Raw genomic sequence first — 21,542 nt, 5'->3', positions numbered from 1 at the left:
GGCACGTCCGGTTCTCCTCAGACCAGGCTTCCTGCCCTCTCCCGCCGCCTCCGGGAAACGTTCTGGTCGCACACCCACACTGGGACCGCGCACCAGTCTTGAGGCTACAGCTTAGATCTGTGCCCTTTACCTCCCCTGGGCCCACCTGCTTCCCCACCCACCCACAGGCCACCTCGGGGCGCTGGGGCCTGGAAGGCTGCAGCCTCTTCTCTCCCCCCCACCCCGGGAGCGGCTCCATCCCTTCCCCTCGCTGCCCCCTCAGCAGCTGTGCCCCCAGCATATGTCTCCCGGGGCCTCCCTCCTTTCCTTGCCCAGCGGAGCAGTTGCAGCAGACAGCCAGGCTGCCCAGAAGACTATTTGGTGGGTCTCCTGCACGGAGGTGGAAACCCAGAAAAGCCTGCTCTTTCTCCTTTGTATACCCCCGACCTACAAGGCGGCCCACCCAGACCCTCAAATCCCTGGGTTTGGCGAATCTTGCTGAGAGTGAGCAGTAGAAGGACTCTTCAAAGCTTCCAGTTTGCCACCTGGGAGAAGGTCACTTTCATTTGAGCAAAGGAGATAATAGGAGGTACCCTGCCGGTGTTCACTGCGAAGCTGGGGTGGCATGAGCCACAGTTGCTCTGGGAGGGTTATGGCACCTGGGGCTGGGTGGCTCGCCTTAAGCTTGCTCTGACAAAAGAGTTTTGAGTTGGTTTTTTGGATGAGCCTGCCAAGGAAGGCAGGCTCCTGCAGGAGTCTTGGAGGGTCGGATGCAGCGCCGGATGAGGATGAGGCGTGGCAGAAGATGCGTTTGGCTCTGCAGACACTGCATCGGGCAGCAGGGGACTCTGGGAGGCTGGTGCAGCCAGAAGGCATGGCTCTTGACAGCCTTCTAGTAGAATCTCTGGAATTGTGCATGTGAGTGGGGATGCTGTTTGGGGTACCATTCCCAGAAAGCCTTCCCTAACCTCCCCAGTTGCGTGAGGTGCCCCCTTTGTCCCACAGCGCCCTGTGCTCCCCTCTGGTAGCACTCCCCATTCTACAATGAGGTAGTCTGTTGATGTGTCTGTGCCCTCCCCCCCCCCCCAACTTTGAACTCCACCAGGGCACAGATCATGCCATCTATCACTGGTCCTCCACACCTAGCCCTGGGCCTTGCTGACACAGAGTAGGAATAACTAGGTGAATGAGAGAGAATGAATCCGTTGAGAACCTGTACTTATTGTAACCCAGTTTTGATACTGGTCTCCTTTGTGTCTCAGATCACAATCAGATTTTTAATTAATGAAGATGTCACCACTTACTGAGTGTCAGAAGCCCCACCTTCATCCCCACCCTTACCCTGGGCTGAGACTGGTTCCAAAGGATTTGACTCCTCAGGTTGGACCCCACCCTTGCCTGGTCTGACGTCCTACCCTGAAGCTGCTTTCTCCTCTAGCCTTCTCTTTCCCTTCTCTGGGCCCCCTGGGAGTGCTGTTCTCCAGAAGGGGATAGTGGGGGAGGAGAGAACTAGGGAGCTGTTGTCTTCTCTCTTTCCCATTCAGGGTCCCCTGCCACTTAACCAGCCTATAGTATTCATGGCCAGAAAGTTTGGTTGATGGCTTAACCATTTAGTTTTTATATAGGACACAACTTTAACATGTAGGTTCCTACCTACTGCACTGCTTGACCTGCCAATTCATTCATTTATTCATACTAGGCACTTTACATACCTTCCCACCACCCGTGTTCCCTCAGCATTTAGCACAAATGTGATGAGTTAGCTATTGGTGTAATTATTGGTCTGTTTTTGCTATGTAAACTCTGAGAGTGCAGGAACCAAGTCAGTCACCATTGTACCCCTATGCCTGGTGGTTAACAAATTTTAATGAATGAACTGAAGGATATAAATACTACTAACCCTGTTTTTCAGATGAAGAAACAGAAACTCAGAGAAACTAAATATTTGCCCAAGTAACTCCTACTATAGGTGCCCCCACTACCACCAAAAACAGGACACTCTGTGTACTGTGGGGTATTTAACAAGGCATTTTTTTACTCTAGCCACAATAGGTGAAACAAACTGACAAACTCTCCTCTGATTGTGCCCCATTTTTGTTGGGGAAGGGGGTTCTGTGTGCCAGAAGCAGGCCTTTGTGCCTTGGTGAAAAGCACCTGCTGAAAGAATTGGGATCAGTCATTGCTCTACCCACAGGCATACCTTTGGTGAGGATCACTGGCTCCCACCACCACTTAGAACCCTATCTTAAATACTTAGAGTGGGTAAGTAAGGTGAAATTCAGTGTCATATGCCAAACCGAAGCCAAAGATGGCAAATGAGATCACTTTCAGTCCACATACAGTTTTAAATGCGTCAAGTCACATGTAGTTTTGTTTCTGTTTTTGTTTTGATTTGAGCCAGTATTTTTAAAAATCAAAAGTTTCCCGCAAAACTGGATTTGTGCCGTCTCTTAAAGTCTGGTGCTCCTGGGCCCACATTTCCAGGAGGCAGTAATCTGCAGTCTCTGAGAAGTGTCTGCCCTCTTTATCATATGAAGGACACCTGATCTGTGCCAGGCCCTGGACCAGCTGGAAATGCAGAAGTGAATCAGCCGTGGTCCCTCCTCACAAGGGGCTCATTTGGTCTAGAGACCAAATGAGTTTGGTTTATAGTAGTTTGCGGTAAGGCTAGAAGATCATTACTTCCTCTGAGTTAAGGCTCATAGGCCACTGGTTGCATCCAGTTTCCTTTGCTCATTTTCATAACCTGTACACATTTAAATGCAGGACTTTGAGCTTAATTGGAATCCCAAAAGTCCTTACTTCTAATTGATTAGGCCACTAAACTACATTGATACATTCACTAAAAACCCAAATCCTCATTTATTTCACAAGAAGACTAAAACAGTTACAGCCTTCTTAGCAAAGAAAAAAAAAAACCCAACTTACAAAGCAGTTGGAGGAGGCAGTGAGACATAGTATTTAATGTTGCAGACTTGGGGTGAGCTTCCTGCTCATTCTCTTAGCTTTGTTGCTGTGGGCATGTTTCTTCCCTTCTTTAAGCCTCTTCCAGAGCTTCACCAGAGAATGTGGAGCAACGCACATAGCACCTAGTGCTCCTCACGCCAGAGCTAGAATTGGACGTGACGTGTGGCAGGGAGCCATTTGGCCGTCCAAAGCCTGAGTGTTCTCACCTGCCAGCTCTGCTGGCTGTCTCTAGTTCTCTTGGACCACTCAGCTTGTAGTCCAGGTGCACACTCAGTAAACCCCCAGGAGACTTGCTAGACTGTAAACTGGCATTTGGTGGGGGTTGAGCTCGTCCTGCCCTTCCCATTTCTCATCTCTACAGCATCACCTGGGACTTTGCCCAGCCTAGTTTAAAGGAACTCTAGAGAGCTGGCTCCCCCACTGCTCAGAGTTAAACCTGCTCCCTCATGGGACTGGAGCAGATAATCAGCCAGTATCTTTATTAAAATCTCATTATGTTTAATCCACTCAGCAAGTATTAACGATCTGTGTGCCAAGGCCTTTATTCGGGGCACACAGATGAATGAGATAATCCCTGTACCCTGAGACTTCCCCCTTAAAATCACCGCCCACCCAGCCATTTTCATTGCAGATAGGAAGAAATGGTACTGAGGAGAGATCCTTGTCTCCTCTGGTTCTTTGTAAGCCAGTAGAGATTCACTATGTAGAAATGCCAAAAGTCTTTTGAAGATGAAGACTTACCTACTAAGATTTTAAAATTTTAAATTTCCGGACTTCCCTGGTTGGTCCAGCGGTTAAGATTCTGAGCTTCCAATGCAGGGAGCATGGGTTCAATTCCTGGTCAGGGAACTAAGATCCCACATGCTATGCGGTACAGCGCAAAAAAAATAATAATTAAAATTTTTAATTTCCTTAAAATGTCCCAGAGCTATAAGCTTAATAAATGATATCAGATGTACTATTAAGGTCCTAACACCTTTACTTACTAAACCTAGAATTTTTGAGAGCATGGGTTATGTTTTAATTCATTTCTGGTGTATTTATTACGCATGGTCCTTATGTGTTCAATGAATGGCTGTTAAACTAAATTATAATAAAAGAGATGTTAGGTTTCAAGCACTTTTTCCTTATCTGCCCGCACTGCTAGGCCAGGCTGGCAGTCATTCATTCAGGCACATTGCACACACACCATGCCCAGCCTTCCTCTCACCTGACCTGGTGTCCATTTATTCTACCAACCCTAATGGACACCTGATCTGTGCCAGGCCCTGGGCTAGCTGGGAATGCAGAAGTGAATCAGACATGGTCCCTGCCCACAGGGGCTCATGGTCTAAAGAACATACATATAATAATTGCAGTTAGGCTAGAAGAGCATCGCTTCCTCTGAGTTGAGTCAAATCCTAGATCCTAGTACACACCTTTAGAAGTATTTCAGCCTTTTAGTTTTTTTTCCATGTATAAAATGACAGTGATGCTGGGCTCACACTAGGGTTCAGCAAGTACTGCATGTCAAGCACTGAGCACAAGTGGTAGCTGTGATTATTATAGATGCTTTGTTCTAAGGATGCACAGACGTGATAGCCTAGAAAAAGCTTCTCAGAGCTGAGGCTTCAAGGTCAAGTAGAAGGTCCTCCAGAGAAGGTGAGAGAAAGTGTCTAACCAAAGCAAACAGCATAGACAAAGACCCAGAGGCCAGAACTGCCCAGCTTATGGAGAGTGGTGAGAGGTCTGGCTGGAGAGTTTAGCAGGTTCTTGAAAACCGAGAGGTTTGGGCTTTATCCTGTAGGCAATGAGGAATCAATGAAAGGTTTTAAGTAGGAAAGTGAATGTGATGTGCTTCATTAAATTCTCTCTGATAGCATGGAAGTAATTCTCAGTGGGAGAGGCAGCTGTGATTGCTTGATTCTACCTCTACCTCTCCCTCACCCTCACCCCAGCCTAACTAATAATCAGATCCCTTGTGCTTTGCTGGACTGTATCCCAGACCTAGAGTCTTTAGGTCTGAAGCCCAGCATCTATTGTTATTAAATTGCCCCAGGTGATTCTGATGTGTGGCTGGGTCTGGGAATTGCTGAACTGAGGGTGCCATGGGGATCTTTGCGGAGGCCTAGGCTATTCTTTAAAGAATGGGGCTTCCTGGGGGAGGAGAGAGCTTTTCCATAAGCAGGAGAAGAAACAGCCTTAGTTTTTTAAAAAAAAACAAACTTTTCCTAGTTCTCCAGTTGTTGCCCATATTCTCCAACTGCTAATCTTTCTTCGTGTATGGAAACACGTGCTGCCACCTCTACTGAATGATTGGGATGCACTGATTCATGAGACACAGGCCCTGCCCTTGAAAAGCTGTCTTCTTTGGAGAAGACAGATTTTAATAATCATGATACACGTGATAAGCTCTCTACAAGAGACATGTAAAAAAGTGTTAGGGCATCCCAGAGCAAAGCACAGTTTATTTTGCCTGTGGACTTAGGAGAATGTAACACCCAAATTGAGCCTAAAAAGGAAGAGGCAGAGGGAACAGTGTGAATGAAGATGTGAGTGCTTATGTATTGGAGAAAGGGAATGGATATTGTGGGAAGGAGTGGTTAATGGTTCTTCGTGGCAGAATATGCAGAGCAGAGAAGGACTGAGGAGAGGCATGCTTGTGTCCCGGGAAAGGCCCAGTGTTTGCACCCTTCAGTTCTGTGCCCATGTTCCCACCCTCATCCTTCAGACTCTAGGTGGATGAACATGGTGCAGTCCTATAGGCCACCTGTCCTTTATTTCCTACCCAAGGCTCTTAGCTATCCAGATCCCTTTGTGGTTTCCCCCTCCATTCTGAAGTGAATAGATTTAGGGAAACTAAGGCAGAAAGAAGGGCCCGGAAATATTGAAGGTTCTTATTAGGAAGTTGCAGCCAGAGAATGTGGGCTGGGTGGGGGGGTGGGCGGGGGTCAAAGAGACCTTGAAGGTCACCTGTCTAGTCTTCTGTCCTGTGCTTCAAGTAATAACTTTGGATTGGGCAAGTCTCACTTAGTAAGTTTCCCTGTCATTTCTTCCAGGACAGAAGAGGAAAGAAACTAACGGGTATTGAGCACCTACTGTGTGCCAGGCCCAGGCCAGGTACTTTATATAATTTATTTCCTTCTGTCCTCACCACTCTGTGAAGTATGGTTTTATTCTCATTTCATAAATGAGGAAATTGAGGCTCAAAGAAATTCAGTAATAATCCAAGATCATACTGAAAATGGCAGAACTGGGATTTGAACTCACAACAGTCTGTCTCCAAAGTTCATACTCTTCCACCCATGAGAACTCTGTGTTGCCATTACAGAGTAGTCGGTAATAAGGTTTGCCCAAGGTTCCAGGTAAATAAGAAGCAGCTTAGGCCTTCCTGTGGCTGATTATACCCAGGAGGCACGTTTGACAGATGAACTAGCCTTGGCGGGTAGAGGGCCCCTGGGGTCAGAAAGACTCACTGCCCTATCCTTGACTCAGCTTGTACAACCGAAGAGAATTCTCCACAAAATGGCTTTATGTTGTGAAACTATTGTCGTACCTCTTGGAAGGACCTGAGCCAACAGCCTGAGTGGGAGTTCGGGTGAAAGCTCCAGGGCACTGAGGTTGTATCAGCTCCCTAAGAATTAACTACACCTCTGATGGCCAGCAGTAGAATGGTCTGAGATTCTTACCCATTAGTGGCCTGGAGTGATGCACCCATGCCTTTTCAACATGGTATGTCGGGAAAGGGGCTGGTTTGGCTGTGTTTTAGTTTCTATCCTTTGTGTAGAGCAGCTGAGACATGAGCCAGATGGGCTTTAAGGATTCGTTCATTTATTCAGTGAATGCCTACTATGTGCCAGACCCAAGCCAAGCCTAGTTCCTGGACACACTTAAATGGCCGCAGTCTACTCCCTGCCCCCAAAGAGCTCCCATTCTACCAGGATTTGGAGTAGGCAGAAGATACGTCTATGGCACAATGTGATAGGTGCTATACTGAAATAATTCTACTCAGCCTGGTCCAGCAGAAGCTTCAACGACCTTTGACCAAGATTTTAGGGGATAAGTAGGAATTTCCTGAGGAGTAAAGCTGAGGTGCTGGGGTTTGAAGGGGCAAGGTATATCTGAGGAACAGTATGAATAGAACCTATGGCTCTCAGGTGTTAAGCGTGGAAATGGAGTATGGAGAGGTCAGCTGGGGCCAAGTTATAAATGCCAGGGGCCAAAGAGTGCCCTGGTAGCGAGCTCCACCAGAAAGGAGCCTAGAGATCAAAGAGAGACCAAGGTAGGAAAGAGGAGGTAAAGGAAAGAGATCCTCAAACTGGATAGGTATGTGAGAAGGCACATAATAAGCTTATATTAAGTAGAGAAGCCCAATGTCCTAATCAGTTTTTAATTTATGTATTATTTTGTTTATTATAATTGTATGTTATTTTAATATGTTCCTGCCTGATTCTCCAAAATGAATATGAGGCATCCTGGGAGTTTGGGAGCATTGACAACCCCGTGCATGAACCTGCCTGGTTTACGCATGTGTTCTTAAGGCAGGAACTCTATGGTTCACAGCACCTAGCACAATGGTTGGCACCAGGTAGGGGCCCTGAGAATGTTTGTTGAATGAGGGAATGAATGGGTGAACGGAAGAGTGAGTGGTAATGACTGGGCTGATAAGTTTTTCTAGGCTGGGGATTAATCATTTTCTCTGCTTTTGGAAGGGAATTTTAACTGTTGTCCTCTGCCTGCCTCAGTGACAAGGAGGCTTTTGGAGTTGGGTGACTTGAGAGTAGAGTGCTCTGCTGGGCCACTTCAGAATAGAATTTGGAAACTGTTGCAGGGCTGCTGGTTAGATACAGCATGTGTCTTGGGGGAATCCTCTCAAACATACACAAACTCTTGGGAGTAAAAAGAATCCATGAAAGGAATGAGAGCAGGTTTGGTTCTGGAAATTAGATCCAGCTTCAAGAGCAGTCCTTGACAGCCATCTGGCCTAGTGACACATAATTCCCAAGTTGTGGCCAGAAAGTCTGAAGTGCAAAATTTACTCATGCCCCCAAAGAGCTATCCAGATATGCCATGAACTCCTATATGGTTGTTAATAATCACTATTGCTTATTGTGCACTCACTGGGTGACAGGCACTGTTAGATGCTTTACATCAGCAGTTCTCAAAGGGTTTGGTCTTGGGACCCTTTTACATTACTAAAAAATTTTGAGGACCCGAAAGAGCTTTTGTTGGTTAAACTATTGATATTTACCAAATTAAGTATTAAAACTGAGAAAGTTTAAAAGTATTTAGTTACTAATTCATTGCAGAATAACAATATTAAACCTATCGCATTAACATAAATAACAACTTCTAAATTAAAAATAATAATTTTCCAAACATTAGAAAAATGGTCTTGTTTTCACTTTTGCAAATTTATGTCTGCCTTAATAGAAAGAAGTTAGATTCTCATATATGCTTCTGTATTCAGTCTGTTGCAATACATTATTTTGATTGAAGTATGTTAAAAAAAAAAAATTCAACCTCACACAGATACATAGTTGGAAAGAGAAAAGTATTTTGATAGCCTGTCCAGACGATTGTTGGTATTCTTCTTTGCAATATGGAATCTGAGACCATATCAATAAAGTCTTTATACTCATTTACATTAAAATCTCTTGGTTCAAAAAAAAAAAAAAATCTGTTGGTTCACCTAACACTTTGAGTGGACTTTATACCAGTGCATGATTCTGTAACATTATGCTTTGATCATTTGGAAAGTAGGTTCACTGAGTTATGTAGATCTTCCAAATGTTTTCCTGTTTCATTTTATAATATCAAAAGATAACATTTGTTAATATCACCATCAGTTTCATCATAAAGTCTTTAAGTATTGGGAAGCTGTCAAGCTCATTGTTGTGGATACAACTTTTCCAAAATTCTAATTTTCTCCTAAAACTTGAATTTTATCATTGACCATAAATACAGAGTTGTTTTCCTTGAAGTGACAGGCTCGTTTTGGTCATTTTTTGAGAAAATGTCTGCCAATAACCCAGGTTTGAATAACCATAGTTTGTCAGTCATTCTTTGAAGTAAAAATGGTGTTCCATGAAAAAACTGTCTTCCCCTTTCTTTGATTTTATCTCTTTTTTCACAGGAAAACTAGAATGTCTTAGCATAATGCTTCTCAGACAAAGAAGAAAAGTCTTGGGCCTGGTCAGGTGAGGGAGCAGGCACTGCTTTTAATGGCTGCACATGCCAGCCTCCTGGGCTGAGAGTGGCCACAGTCTAGGGTTCCCCTGGCTCATTGACTGCTCTGGGGTTGTGCGTGCTACAACACTGATCCCCTGTGTGAGTAACCCCACACTGTCCAGAGATTTGGGGTTTGCTCAGAGAATGAAGCAGAATTATCTTGGAGCTTTTTTGAGCAGATCCCAAATCTAGAGAACCACTAGAACCTTTCCTTTTTCTCCTCCACGTTTTACCTAAGGCTAGACCGGAATCTGGAGAGGCTCTGAATTTAAACTGAGGTAAGAAGTAATAGTTAGCTGTTGCCCAGGGTTTCTGGATTTAAGAATCAGTTCCATCAGCCTCTGTGATGAAGAAACATGGTTGGAATTTTCATTCATTCGATAAACATTTATTGATGTTATTCATGTGGGAATATTGTGCCAGGTGCTAAAAAGTACAGCTTGAGAACAGCTAGTTGAAAGCCTGAATTGACTACAGAGGATAAGAAGTCATGATTGCCAGGAATTTGGAAAATGGCAGGAGATTGCAGTCAAAGGGAACTGTGAACCAAGAGCTTTTCTCTGCCAAAGCAAAAATTTGAAAAATCTGGTAGTATTAACTGTATATAATATCTCCAGGGATTGGAATTCAAACAACCCTCTGGCAATTAAAGTAGAGATGAAAATGTCAGAGGGAAAAGTCCCCAGGCTCCACTGGGAGTTTTACCCAGGGGCAGGCACCAAAGATTAGAGTTAAGACAGCTCTGAGGGTGGCCCCCAGAACTACCTGGGCCTAGAAAGAAAGAATCTAGTATACCAAACTCAAGACAGTGGATAAGCTAGTTTCCAGTGTAGACTTATTAAGAACAGACCAGCCAAGGGGCATAGATAATAGATTGAATACCTCCTGTATGGATCCCTTGAGCTAAGTGCTTTGCATCTCTAATGTCACTTAATCCTCTGGGCAACCTTATGCAATGTAGGTGGTATATCCCTGCTTCAGATTGTACTTAATTAGCTTTCCAGGCCCTGTGTTTCTTCCTTTAACCAGAAAGACAGCCTGCCCTGTAAATTCACTTCCATTGATGGCTATTCTTATTTATCATGTGTACCATTTTGGCTCTAGGGAAAGTCATGTTATTTCCATGAATGTGGAATCTCATTGTAATCCCCAAGGAATGCAATCTTCCACTCTTCCACACTTGAGATTGTAACCATTTGGGTGGAGGTCCAGGGTGGGGAGATGGCCTTTTTCTGTGGGAAACAGTAATTTCAAGCAATGTCTCGCCAAAGTGCCTGCCAGCTGTATTGCCATGGGGACACTTAACAAATCAGATTTAGCCACTATGTTCCCAGCTGAGCCTGTGCCCTGTGCTGTACTGTGAGGGATCCAGACAAGAATCAGATCTGGTACTTGCCTTCTAAGAGCACAATCTAGTAGAAGGGACAGATAAATAAGTTAAGTGGAAGGCACAGATGTTGTAACAAAGGCACAATGTGCTGTGGGGATATGGGAAGGAGAGGTGAAATATAAGAGGGAATCTCTAGGAAAGCTTGGGTGAGATTGGATCTAAGCTGGGCCTTATTTAAGCCTTGCCCTTCTACTTAGTGGTAAATGTGGGGAGGAAGGGGGTTTTAGGCAGAGGATCCCCTTTAGCAAAGGCAGACATAAGAGTACAGGGGAGTATTCGGGGAACTTAAGGAATGACTTCATGGAGTGAGGACAGATTAAGATGCCTACAAATCACCTTCAGGGCTTCCCTGGTGGCGCAGTGGTTGCGAGTCTGCCTGCCGATGCAGGGGACTTGGGTTCGGGCCCCGGTCCGGGAGGATCCCACATGCCGTGGAGCAACTAAGCCCGTGCGCCACAACTACTGAGCCTGCGCTCTAGAGTCTGTGAGCCACAACTACTGAGGCCCACGTGCCTAGAGCCTGTGCTCTGTAACAAGAGAAGCCACCGCAGTGAGAAGCCCGCGCACTGCAACGAAGGGTAGCCCCTGCTCGCCGCAACTAGAGAAAAGCCCGCGCGCAGCAGCAAAGACCCAACACAGCCAAAAATAAATAATAAATAAAATAAGTAAATTAAAAAAAAAAAACTTACAAAAAAAAAAAAAATCACCTTCAGTTCGTTGCATGTGAGAGACTCTTGCATTCTCTTAAAATACAATGATTGTATATTCTGTATTTTCAATCGTAATCCTGATTTTAAATACTGTTTCCCATTGCCCCCATCATGTTCATAATTAGTGCCATATGTTGGGCAACATATATGCCTGGCACTAGGTGCTTTATCACAATGCTCACAGCCAACTCTGCAAGTCAGGACTTAATCCCATTTTATAGATGGAGAGACGTAGAATAAGTAGAACTTGCCCAGCATTATACAGCTGGTAAGTGATGGAGGCCCAGGATTAATGCCAAAGTGAGTGTTGTTTCTACTACACCCCAGCACCTCCCACAAGTACTTTGGCACTAAGTACAGTCACATTGATTACATATTTAATTTATAAGAATTCTGTTTTCACTTTGAAAAGAAAACAGAAAAAATCACTTATTACACCTTGTCATTTACATTATACATTTGAATTCTTGGTTGTACCTACAAAACCATATATACTGTACCTTACAGGCCACATAAAAAATTTCGAGAATAATTTTACTCATACAAGATTTTCATCTTATGTAATAACTATAGAACCTAACACTGAAATGAAATGAAACTCCATTGTAGTAAAATTACACGTCCTGGTGTTTGCCTTAAAAATATGGTTACTTTTCTGTTTCTCACAGGGAAAGGGACTTGGGCATTGACCTCATCTCCTCCTTCTGGAGTTACTGTGGCATTTTGTAGCTATGGAAAGTTTCCTGGGTACACATCTCAGAAAGGCTTCCCTTGCCATAACTCATCTGAACACCATGCTTCTCCATCAGCCTTCCACTCTTTCCATGGGATACTCATCACCAATGGGTTCTAGAAGCCTATATTCTTTTGCAACTGCCATTAAGCAGCCGACTTGCTCACTGAAATGTCCCCTTGGCACAGACTGTTTAGGCAGCATCTCACATGAGTTCCATATGTAAGATTCCTTCCTTTCTCTCTCTCTCTGGTACTCTTTTCCAAGGTCCTTGTACTTCCGTAAATGTTTCAGTATGCTCCTGGTACTACTGTTTGATTCCTTTCTTTTTCTAGAAACCAGGGACCCAGGTCAGTGTAATTGTAACATTACAGATTTAAGGATACCCTGATGCCAACTTATTGTGAGAAGGTGATTTTATTCGAAAAAGATGATGCCATTTATTTTATCGGTAGGATGAAAATAATACTCTTATTAATTCCTTTGCTTAGGCCTCTGCAAATACCTGTTACCTAGTGGTGGGTAAGTTTGGAAGGTATATCAGTTAACTACTGTGTGTAACAAACCACCCCAAAACTTAGTGGCTTAAAACAATACTATTTATTATTTGTCATGAGTCTCTGGGTTGACTGGTCCAACCATGAGTCTCTGGTTCTGCTGATCGCGGCCTACTTGGCTGATCTCAGCTGTGCTCACTCGTGTATCTGATCTGCTGGCCAATCAGCTGGGAAGACTCAGTTTTCCCCACATGTCTCTCACATCCCTCCAGCAGCTAGCCTGGTCATGCTTACATGCTGTGACGGGTGCGAGAGCGAGCAAGCCCAGCCATGCAAGGAGGCAAGTAGAAATGCATACACACTTTTCAAGCTTATGCTGGCAGCATGTTTGCCAACATCCCGTTGGCTGAAGAAAGTGACATGACTGTCAGAGTGAGAAGGGACTATAGTACAAAGTTGCAGGATATAGGAAAGCCATTAATTGGGATCATTAGACACAATCAGTCTCCCAGTCAGTACCCCTCAATGTGACAGAAAACCTATAGACTTATATTTCTAGGTGAAGTTTGTCCTAGAAGGGAAAAACAAAATCCAAATAATAATTACTGGGACCATGCTATCGGCACGCACAGGGCTAGGCACTTTCCCTATCTAGGCACGAACCCTCACAACAACTCTGCAAGGTAGGTAGGAAATCAGAGCTCAGGAAGTTCAATAACTTGCTCAAGGTCACCCAGCTAATTTGTGGTCAGGGAAGGATTAGAATGTGTGTCAGTCTGACCCCTGAAGCCCAGGGTTTTTTCACCATACCTCACTGCCTCTCAGAAGCACCAGGGTTTGCCTTACCCTCCAACTCAGTTTTCAACTGAGTTGATAACTCTTTGACTGGTTCCTCCAAAATGCTGCTGTGATCCTAATGGAATTGTGCAGCTCTTCAGGAAACCTACATGTTCCCCCAAACTGCATTAACTGAAACATTTTTTCTTTCAGGTGGGGATTGGTCTATAGACTTCACAGACACCCAAGGTTTGTGGCGTCTCCCAGACATGCCAGAGAAGGAAGGGCCATCTTCTCATTAACCTTCAAGATCTGGGGACATCGGGGCATTAGGGCATTTGAGCATGAGCTTTGGAGTCAGCCTCACTAGGGTTCAAATCCTAGTTCAACCACTCACTAACTCTATAACCTTGGGCAACTTATTTAACTTCTTGAAATTTGTTTCTTCTTTTAAAAAAAAGAGAAGAATGATAACACCTAGTTTGCAGAGCTGTTACAAGGACTAAAATTTGGTAAATAAAGTGCCTAACCCAGTGCCTGGCACGTAATAAGTGATGTCATTAGTATTGTTAATATTATTTCTAAGCAGAGTCCTTCCCCTTCTGGGAAACCCTGTTTCTGTCTGTTGGACAGGTTCCCCCCACCTCCAGCCAGTCTGTGCAGACTTGCTGCCTGCTGTGTCACCGGGAACGCAAAGGCTGGGAAGAAGGCCCTTCCCAAAATGGACTGGTGTTGCAGGGTGAGAAGCTGCCCCCTGACTTCATGCCAAAGCTCGTCAAGAATCTCCTAGGCGAGATGCCTCTATGGGTCTGCCAGAGTTGCCGAAAGAGCATGGAGGAAGATGAAAGGCAGACAGGTCGAGAACATGCAGTGGCGGTAGGTAACCGCTGAGAAGGGGTCCCTGAATGCAGGAGCGCTGCCTGCCCAGAGAAGTCAGGCTGCTGAGCCGTTGCTGCCTTGTCCTCTCAGGTGGCTCTCCTCAGGCAGCACCTATGCCCAAGTGCCAAGAGGCTGCTGGGCTGCATCCACACAGCATTAGCAGCTTGGGTTCACATTTGGGGGAAGAAAAGAGAGGTTTCAGGCAGCCCACCAGCCCCTGAGGACAGTGCACGGTGTGAGGGCCGGCTCAGATGTACTGGTAGATTGAGATCCTGACCCTTCCCTGTGACTGTGCTGCCTTCAGCTCTCTGGCAGCTCAAAAGCCAACCAATATGATATGGAGGGCAAAGGTCAGTTTGAGGGTCTGCAATGTGCCTCCATTAGAAGGCTTCCAAGATGCCTAGAAGCTGTCCAAGTGCTATCTCCTGAATCACAGAGGTCCGACTCCTTGTTTCTTATTCCCCCCAGCCCCTCTCTTTTACCCAGAATCAGTTCAGCTTCAGGACTCCTAATTTAAAGACTGTTCCTCTCCTTGCCAGCTCTCAGGACTCCCTAAAGGCCCACAGTTAACAGGCAGTCTCTGCCATTACCAGAATCTCTCTCATCATATCCACATACTTCACTGGGAGCACCACAGCCCCTCTTGGCAAAGGCCTGGCCCGCATTTGCCCTTGAACCTTTAGTTGTGGGAACTGTGCTTTGGCCATGGCATGGGGGCCTAGAGGAGGAGGTGTCCCTGGGGAAGCTGAGGCAGCAGAGGGTTAGCTCTGATGTTTCCTCTTTTACCATGAGCCTTTTTCTTCCCCCTTCCCCAGATCTCCTTGTCACACACATCCTGCGAATCGCAGTCTTGTGGGGGTGACTCTCATTCCTCTTCGTCCTCCTCTTCATCGTCCTCATCCTCGTCGTCCTCCTGCCATGGGAACTCAGGGGACTGGGATCCCAGCTCGTTCCTGTCAGCACATAAGCTCTCGGGCCTCTGGAACTCCCCGCACTCCAGTGGGGCCATGCCAGGCAGCTCGCTCGGGAGTCCTCCTTCCATCCCTGGTGAGTCTCCAAGCTCGGAAGACAGCCAGGCCCCATAAGTGGAGAGAGCTCTGTTTTCCTAACTGCTTGTTCAAACAGATCAGAAGATCGATTATTAAAATATTGAGCTGGCCGAAAAGTTCGTTTGGGTTTTTCTATAACATCTTATGGAAAAACCTGAACAAACTCTTTTGGCCAACCCAATAAGTAAAAGTGGAGCTGTTCTGGTGGAAGCCAAGCAGGGAATCTAGCCCTTGACTGTCTTGGTGGGAATCCTTTCCCCAGGACTGGCTCTGATAGCTGTTCCCATTGGATCCAAGAGGGGACCTGGTAAGCACTGGCTGAACAGAAAGTGAAGTCTGAAAGGGCCTTTAGGGAATTAGGAATCAGATCACCTGACTCCTGCAGCAGCCCATAGGGCCTGGGTGCCTCCATTTCTCCATCTAGGGGATGGGTGCTTTTATAAAAGCACTGTACTTCCATCCACAAGAGATAGGCAGTGTGAGCTGCCTTGATTATTAGCCAGTTTTGCAGCTGTGTAAGCCTTTTCTAGACCCTGAGGTAACACTTAGTGACCCAAAGAAAAAATCTTGGGTTTTTGATGTACTGTGTAAATATGAATTACTGTCTGCTTCTAAATGGAGGACCTGAATTCTTCAAAGGGGTGCTGCCCCCAGAATTGTGAGTTGAGTAATGCATAATTCCAGTTATTTTGGTGCATAAGCCAGAGAGAGTCATCAAAGCCTTTTCCCACTTGTCCTCTGAAATCTGGGGCCACCTGGGAGTCTGGCATACCCTGGCTGCCTCAGTCCACATGGCCCAGAGGCAGAGCCTCAAACTGCTGCTCCACTGGCTTCTGTAGATCCTGCCCTGGGCCTGAGGAATGCCTGTTGACAGGCAGGTCCTAAAGAGGCACTGAGAGACAGAACATGTATCCCCTGTTTATGCCAGCAGAGGTGTTGTGGCCTTGCATGGGGCTGGCACTCCTGGTGCCTTCTCTCTCAGGCCTGGACTTCAGCCTGTCCAGCTGCTGCCTAAAGAGAAATCTCTCCAGCCCAAGCTACTGCTGGGCTTTTCCGAAAGCTCACAAGTCCACCATGCTGAAAGGCTGTTCCCAGGCATGCTCCCTATGGTCACAGTAAGCAGGATGCTGCAACAACAAGTCATTGGGCTTCCTTCCCAAGATCTGGGCTCCCACTGACACCTCTCTCCCCCGTCCGCCCACAGGTGAGGTTTTCCCCATCTCGGAGCACCACCGGCACTCAGACCTCACTGCTCCACCTAACAGCCCCACCGGCCACCACCCCCAGCCAGCGCTGCTGATCCCATCTCACCCCGGATCCTTTGGCTCACCACCCCACCCGCACCTGCTGCCCACCACCCCGGCAGCACCTTTCCCTGCCCAGGTTTCAGAATGCCCTATTGCCATGGCTGCTGCCCCCCACACCCCAGGGCCATGTCAGAGCCCCCACCTTCCCTCCACTAGCATGCCGCTCCTGAAGATGCCTCCACCATTCTCGGGTTGCAGCCACCCCTGTAGTGGGCATTGCAGCGGGCACTGCAGCGGGCCCCTCCTCCCACCGCCCAGCTCTCAGCAGCTCACTAGCACTCACAGGTGAGTGGCGCAAAGAGCAAACTCCCTGACAGCTTGAACTTAAAGAGTTTTGGGAAACTTTGCAAAACGTACCTTTGGGATAGAAATTAAAGGATAGACTGTGTTTATGTTTTTTCCATAGTTTGTTCAATTATAAAAGAAATATGTGTTTATTATTTAAAAACTTGGAAAAATTAGCAATGTATAAAATTCCTGGCAACCTAAACTTTAACACTGCAGTACATTTTTCCTTGATGTTCTTCTTTTTTCTTTTAATATTTATTTATGTATTTGGCTTCGCTGAGTCTTAGTTGCAGCATGTGAGATCTTTAGTTGTGGCATGCAGGGTCTTTAATTGCAGCATGCGAACTCTTAGTTGTGGCATGTGGGATCTAGTTCCCTGACCAGGATTCGAACCCAGGCCCCCTGCATTGGGAGTGCGGAGTCTTAGGTACTGGACCACTAGGGAAGTCCCGTGATGTTTCTATATATAAATAATATATATAAATAACAAAACGAGGTCCACGTTCTATATATTTTTGTGTGTTTATTTTTTAACATTATACCATGATCATTTCCCCAGTTAAAATTCTTCAGAAAACTTTTCAGTGGCCATATAATGTCTAATTGTACAGCTCTAGCATAGTTTATCATTCCCCTATTCCTGGATATTTAGGCATTTCTAGTTTTTAACGGTTATAGACTAGGCTGTAATAAGCATCCTTGCACACAAATCTGTTTGAGTCAGGAGTTCTGTCCTTAAGATAGATTCCTAGAAGTAACTCTTAAGTACTGAGAAAGTTTATATTAATATATATATGAAAGATACAATTTTTTGGAGAAGATAGATTTATCTTTTTATATTGTAAATCACATGTGTGTGATTTTTGGCCATGTGCCTGGTGGCATGTGGGATCTTAATTCCCTGACTAGGGATCGAACCCATGCCCCCTGTAGTGGAAGCTCAGGTCTTAAGCACAGGACTGCCAAGAAAGTCCTCTAAGCACCTTGATAATGATTCCTTCCCCGTGGAACCTCCCTCACCTTCTCCCATCTCAGAAGGTGAGAAAGGCACCAGAGTATGGGAGTTGTCAGTTTTTATAGGAGTGGGTAATTTCATAGGCTAATGAGTGGGAGGAGTGTTCCAGCTCTTTTGGGAAGGGGCGGGGATTTCCAGGAATTGGGCCAGAGCCCACTTTTTGATCCTTTTGGTCCATCTTGGAACTGTTATGGTGCCTGTGGGTGTGTCATTTAGCTTGCTGATGTGTTACAGTAAGCATATACAGAGGCTCAAGGTCTAGTGGAAGTTAACTTGTGTGCCATCCTGGAACCATTTGATTCTAATCAGTTTATGTCATGTCCTTGGGCTATGTCATTCTTTCAAAGGCTGTGCCCTGCCCCTTTCCCTCCTGTTTCATCCCCCCCCCCACCCCAAAGATTTTACTCCCACATTCTTATGGGAAGCAGAAGGGCGATGGTTGGTCTGTCTTCTGTAACTGCTTCAAGGCTGAGTAGGACTGTTGACCCACCCCTGCTCCTTGCCCCACCCTTCCTCCCGCCTCCCTTGGCCCTAGCCCTGGGGCACTCCTACTGCTGATGGCCAACCCAGGGCTCTGACTCTTCAGGCTCCAATTCTGGGACCTTGCAGGCCTGTCTCTTCCTTACCCTGGGAAGATAGTCTATATTACAGGGTGCTTCCAGAAATCCACAGGCAGAGCAGTGCAGTGAGAGAGCATGAGCTGTGTACACAGACTGAGTCCTAGCTGATCCTTGGGCAAAGCAGTGAAGCACTCTGAGCCTCGGCCTCCTCCACTGCAGTGTGGGGATGGCAGCACCTATTTTGCAGGATTTGGGGGATTGTTAGAAATAATATGCTGTATACAGTATCTGGCACAAATAGTAGCTCTTAGAGTCTGTGGCCCACAAGGCACATTTGCTTTCTTAACTTCAAGGCCCCATGGCTAAGGCAGCTCTGTCCAGTGATTCAGACTCAGTCATAAGGACCTTAGAGGGAATTCCCTGGTGGTGCAGTGGTTAGGACTCGGCACTTCCACTGCCAGGGTCCCAGGTTCAGTCCCTGGTCAGGGAACTAAGATCCCACAAGCCACGTGGCATGGCCAAAAACAAACAAAATGGGGAAAAAGGGGCCTTAGTAAAAGGACATTGACCTCCTTTGGATGTTCCAGGGAGCCATCAGTCCACTAATCTGTTCAGACACATACTTACTGAGCACCTACCGTGTACAAGGTTGTTATGCTACACACTGGGGCCCAAAAATAGAAGTGGCATAGTCCCTATTCTTGAGGAATACACAATCTGATCTGAAAGAAAGATGGGTAAACAGACCATTGCTATAAAGCGTGATAGTAGGATAGAGGTATACCTGGCATCCTCAGAGTCCAGGAGGCTCACATGGTAGGCGTGGGCAGGGGGCACAGGGAACCTTTCCAGAATAGCGCCATTGAGCTGGGCCCTGAGGGACAGAGAGAGTGTTTGCCCTGTTTTTGTGAGGTTCTGATTTGGTCTGACTGCCTTGGCTTTTGTGGGATGAGGCAGTTGAAGGTGATGGTGGGGATGCTTCCTGGGCTCCTTGTGGCCTGCTCCTGCCCTTCCCTTCCTCACCTTTGGGCCTGTCTTTCTTCCCCATCAGCAGGGACCCTGGGTGCAAGGGGCACAAGTTTACCCATAGTGGCCTGACCTGCCAGCTACCCCAGCCCTGCGAGGCAGACGAGGGGCTGGGCGAGGAAGAGGACAGCAGCTCAGAGCGTAGCTCCTGCACCTCATCCTCCACCCACCAGAGAGATGGGAAGTTCTGTGACTGCTGCTACTGTGAGTTCTTCGGCCACAATGCGGTGAGTGAGCCCCGCCCAGGCCAGAGCGGGCTTGTGGCCAGCCGAGGGGAGCCAGAGGAGCACCCTGCTCTCCCCAAGGCCCCCTTGCTCATGGGGCTAATAATTATGCTTGGACCCTGTGAGTCCTCCCACCAGCGTCCACTCGCTTGATCCTCACAGCACATTGGTGAGGTAGAGATTTCTCAACATTTTGCTGCCTTTGCTCTTCTCATGGTTTCTCTTAAGATTCACTTTTGTTCCTTAGGCAAAAAGAAAGGAGGTGGCAGAGGAAAGCTATGATTCTGATGAGTATGTATACGTGTGTAATCACAGAGAAGTGAAGGCTTGTGCATGATGAAGGCAGAGTGGAAGCAAAGGCTCTCAGTCCCCAGTGTGAGAGCCAGCCGAGGGACAGGTAGTGAACACAGATGGTGCCAGGAAGGAGGCTCAGAGCAGAGTACATGCTGTCTCTGGGCGGGGAGAAAGCAGTTCAGAAGTCTCATAAGGTGAAGAGGGAAGGGCTACTGGCTAAGGGAGAGCAGTTGAGGACAGAAGAAATGAAAGTAATTACATTGCTGGTCATCTTTGAGCTAGCGGTTGTTATCCTCATTTTAGAGATGACAAAATTGAGGCTCACAAAGGCTCAGTGAACCTGCCCAAGGTCATACAGCTTCTGAGTGACAAAGCCTGGGCTCAAACCTGCTTTCCTGGCTCCCAAGTTACTGTGCTCCCAACACTGCTGCATACCTCTCACTCCCTCCACCCACCACTGCCTTGGCTCCGGGCCTGGCTGAGGGTGAAGCCATTTGGCCTTAGTGGCTGTGGTAGAAAGAACAGTTGTCTCGCTTCTCACCACGTTTGGTGCAGGCGGGTGGGAGTGCTACGGGCTTCACAGGCCCAGGGTGTAACGTCAGCACCTCCCCCTCCCCCAGCCACCCGCTGCCCCGACGAGTCGGAATTATACTGAGATCCGAGAGAAGCTCCGCTCAAGGCTGACCAGGCGGAAAGAGGAGCTGCCCGTGAAGGGGGGCGCCCTGGGCGGGATCCCTGGGGAGCCCGCCGTGGACCACCGAGATGTGGATGAGCTGCTGGAATTCATCAACAGCACGGAGCCCAAAGTCCCCAACAGCGCCAGGGCCGCCAAGCGGGCCCGGCACAAACTGAAAAAGAAGGTGGGTGTGGCGGGAGCCCAGCTCTACCACCTCTTCTCCCCGAGGAATCCCTCGCCCCAACCCCCAGGACTTTTGGGGCATGAATGGTGCTGGCGGCTCTCTGCTCTGGGAAGGTCTGAATAAGTTTGGGAGGCATCAGGATGAGGGAGCCTGGGGGCCAGTGATTGGAGGAAAAACAAGTCATAGCGTCAGAAGCCGCTTGCTGGATTCCTCAAAGCCCAGGACTTGCTTCAGTCAGGTATTCATTCAGCAAACACTTCTGCAAATACTGGGAGCTAAAATATGATGCAGTTAAGTTCTCACCCTGGAGAAACTCAGTCCAGTGGAGAGACTGACACAAAACTGGACAAGCACGTTAGTGTGTGACAAGTGCTGGGATGAGGGAAGCCCCCCGTCCTGCCTGGGCGTGCTGGAAATGGCTGTACAACGAGGCTGCCTTGGGAGCTGAGTTGTAGGGGGTGAGTACAGATTCATCAGGAGGGCCCTCCTGGCAGCAGGAATAGCACGTCCACAGCACCTTTGTGAAGCCAGAGCTCAAATCCAAGAGAGGTAGGAGAGATAGTGGAGGTGAGGGAAGGGCCTCTTGGGCTTTGACTTGATCCTACAGCTGCAGGGGGGTGGGGTGGTCGCTGGAGGGCTTTAATCACAGAATGCACTCGCCAGATCTGCATCCCAAGATTACGGTGTGACAGTATGGAAGGTAGCCTGGAGCGGTAATAACTCCAGGCTGGAGAACCAAGAACCAGGGGAGGAATGATTGATAATAGGCCTGGAGCA

The 21,542-nt window shown here is 47.1% G+C and overlaps 1 protein-coding gene across 2 annotated transcripts in view; it reads left to right on the top strand.

Moving 5' to 3' along the window:
* Positions 1-21,542, top strand: part of FAM193B (family with sequence similarity 193 member B) — a 31,933-nt gene that overhangs the window by 487 nt on the left and 9,904 nt on the right. Inside the window, exons 2-6 of one of the 2 annotated variants that reach the window (XM_065874038.1) lie at positions 13,897-14,139; positions 14,958-15,189; positions 16,396-16,783; positions 19,413-19,614; positions 20,526-20,765. In XM_065874038.1, coding sequence (XP_065730110.1) covers positions 13,897-14,139; positions 14,958-15,189; positions 16,396-16,783; positions 19,413-19,614; positions 20,526-20,765 — 1,305 coding nt within the window. The remainder of the gene's footprint in view (positions 1-13,896; positions 14,140-14,957; positions 15,190-16,395; positions 16,784-19,412; positions 19,615-20,525; positions 20,766-21,542) is intronic. The other variant, XM_065874039.1, reaches the window with a different exon arrangement.

Source organism: Phocoena phocoena, chromosome 3 (assembly GCF_963924675.1).
Source record: "Phocoena phocoena chromosome 3, mPhoPho1.1, whole genome shotgun sequence".
Classification (NCBI taxonomy): Eukaryota; Metazoa; Chordata; class Mammalia; order Artiodactyla; family Phocoenidae; genus Phocoena; species Phocoena phocoena.
Note: the sequence above shows the minus strand (reverse complement) of the source record. Positions and strands in the feature narration are given on the sequence as shown.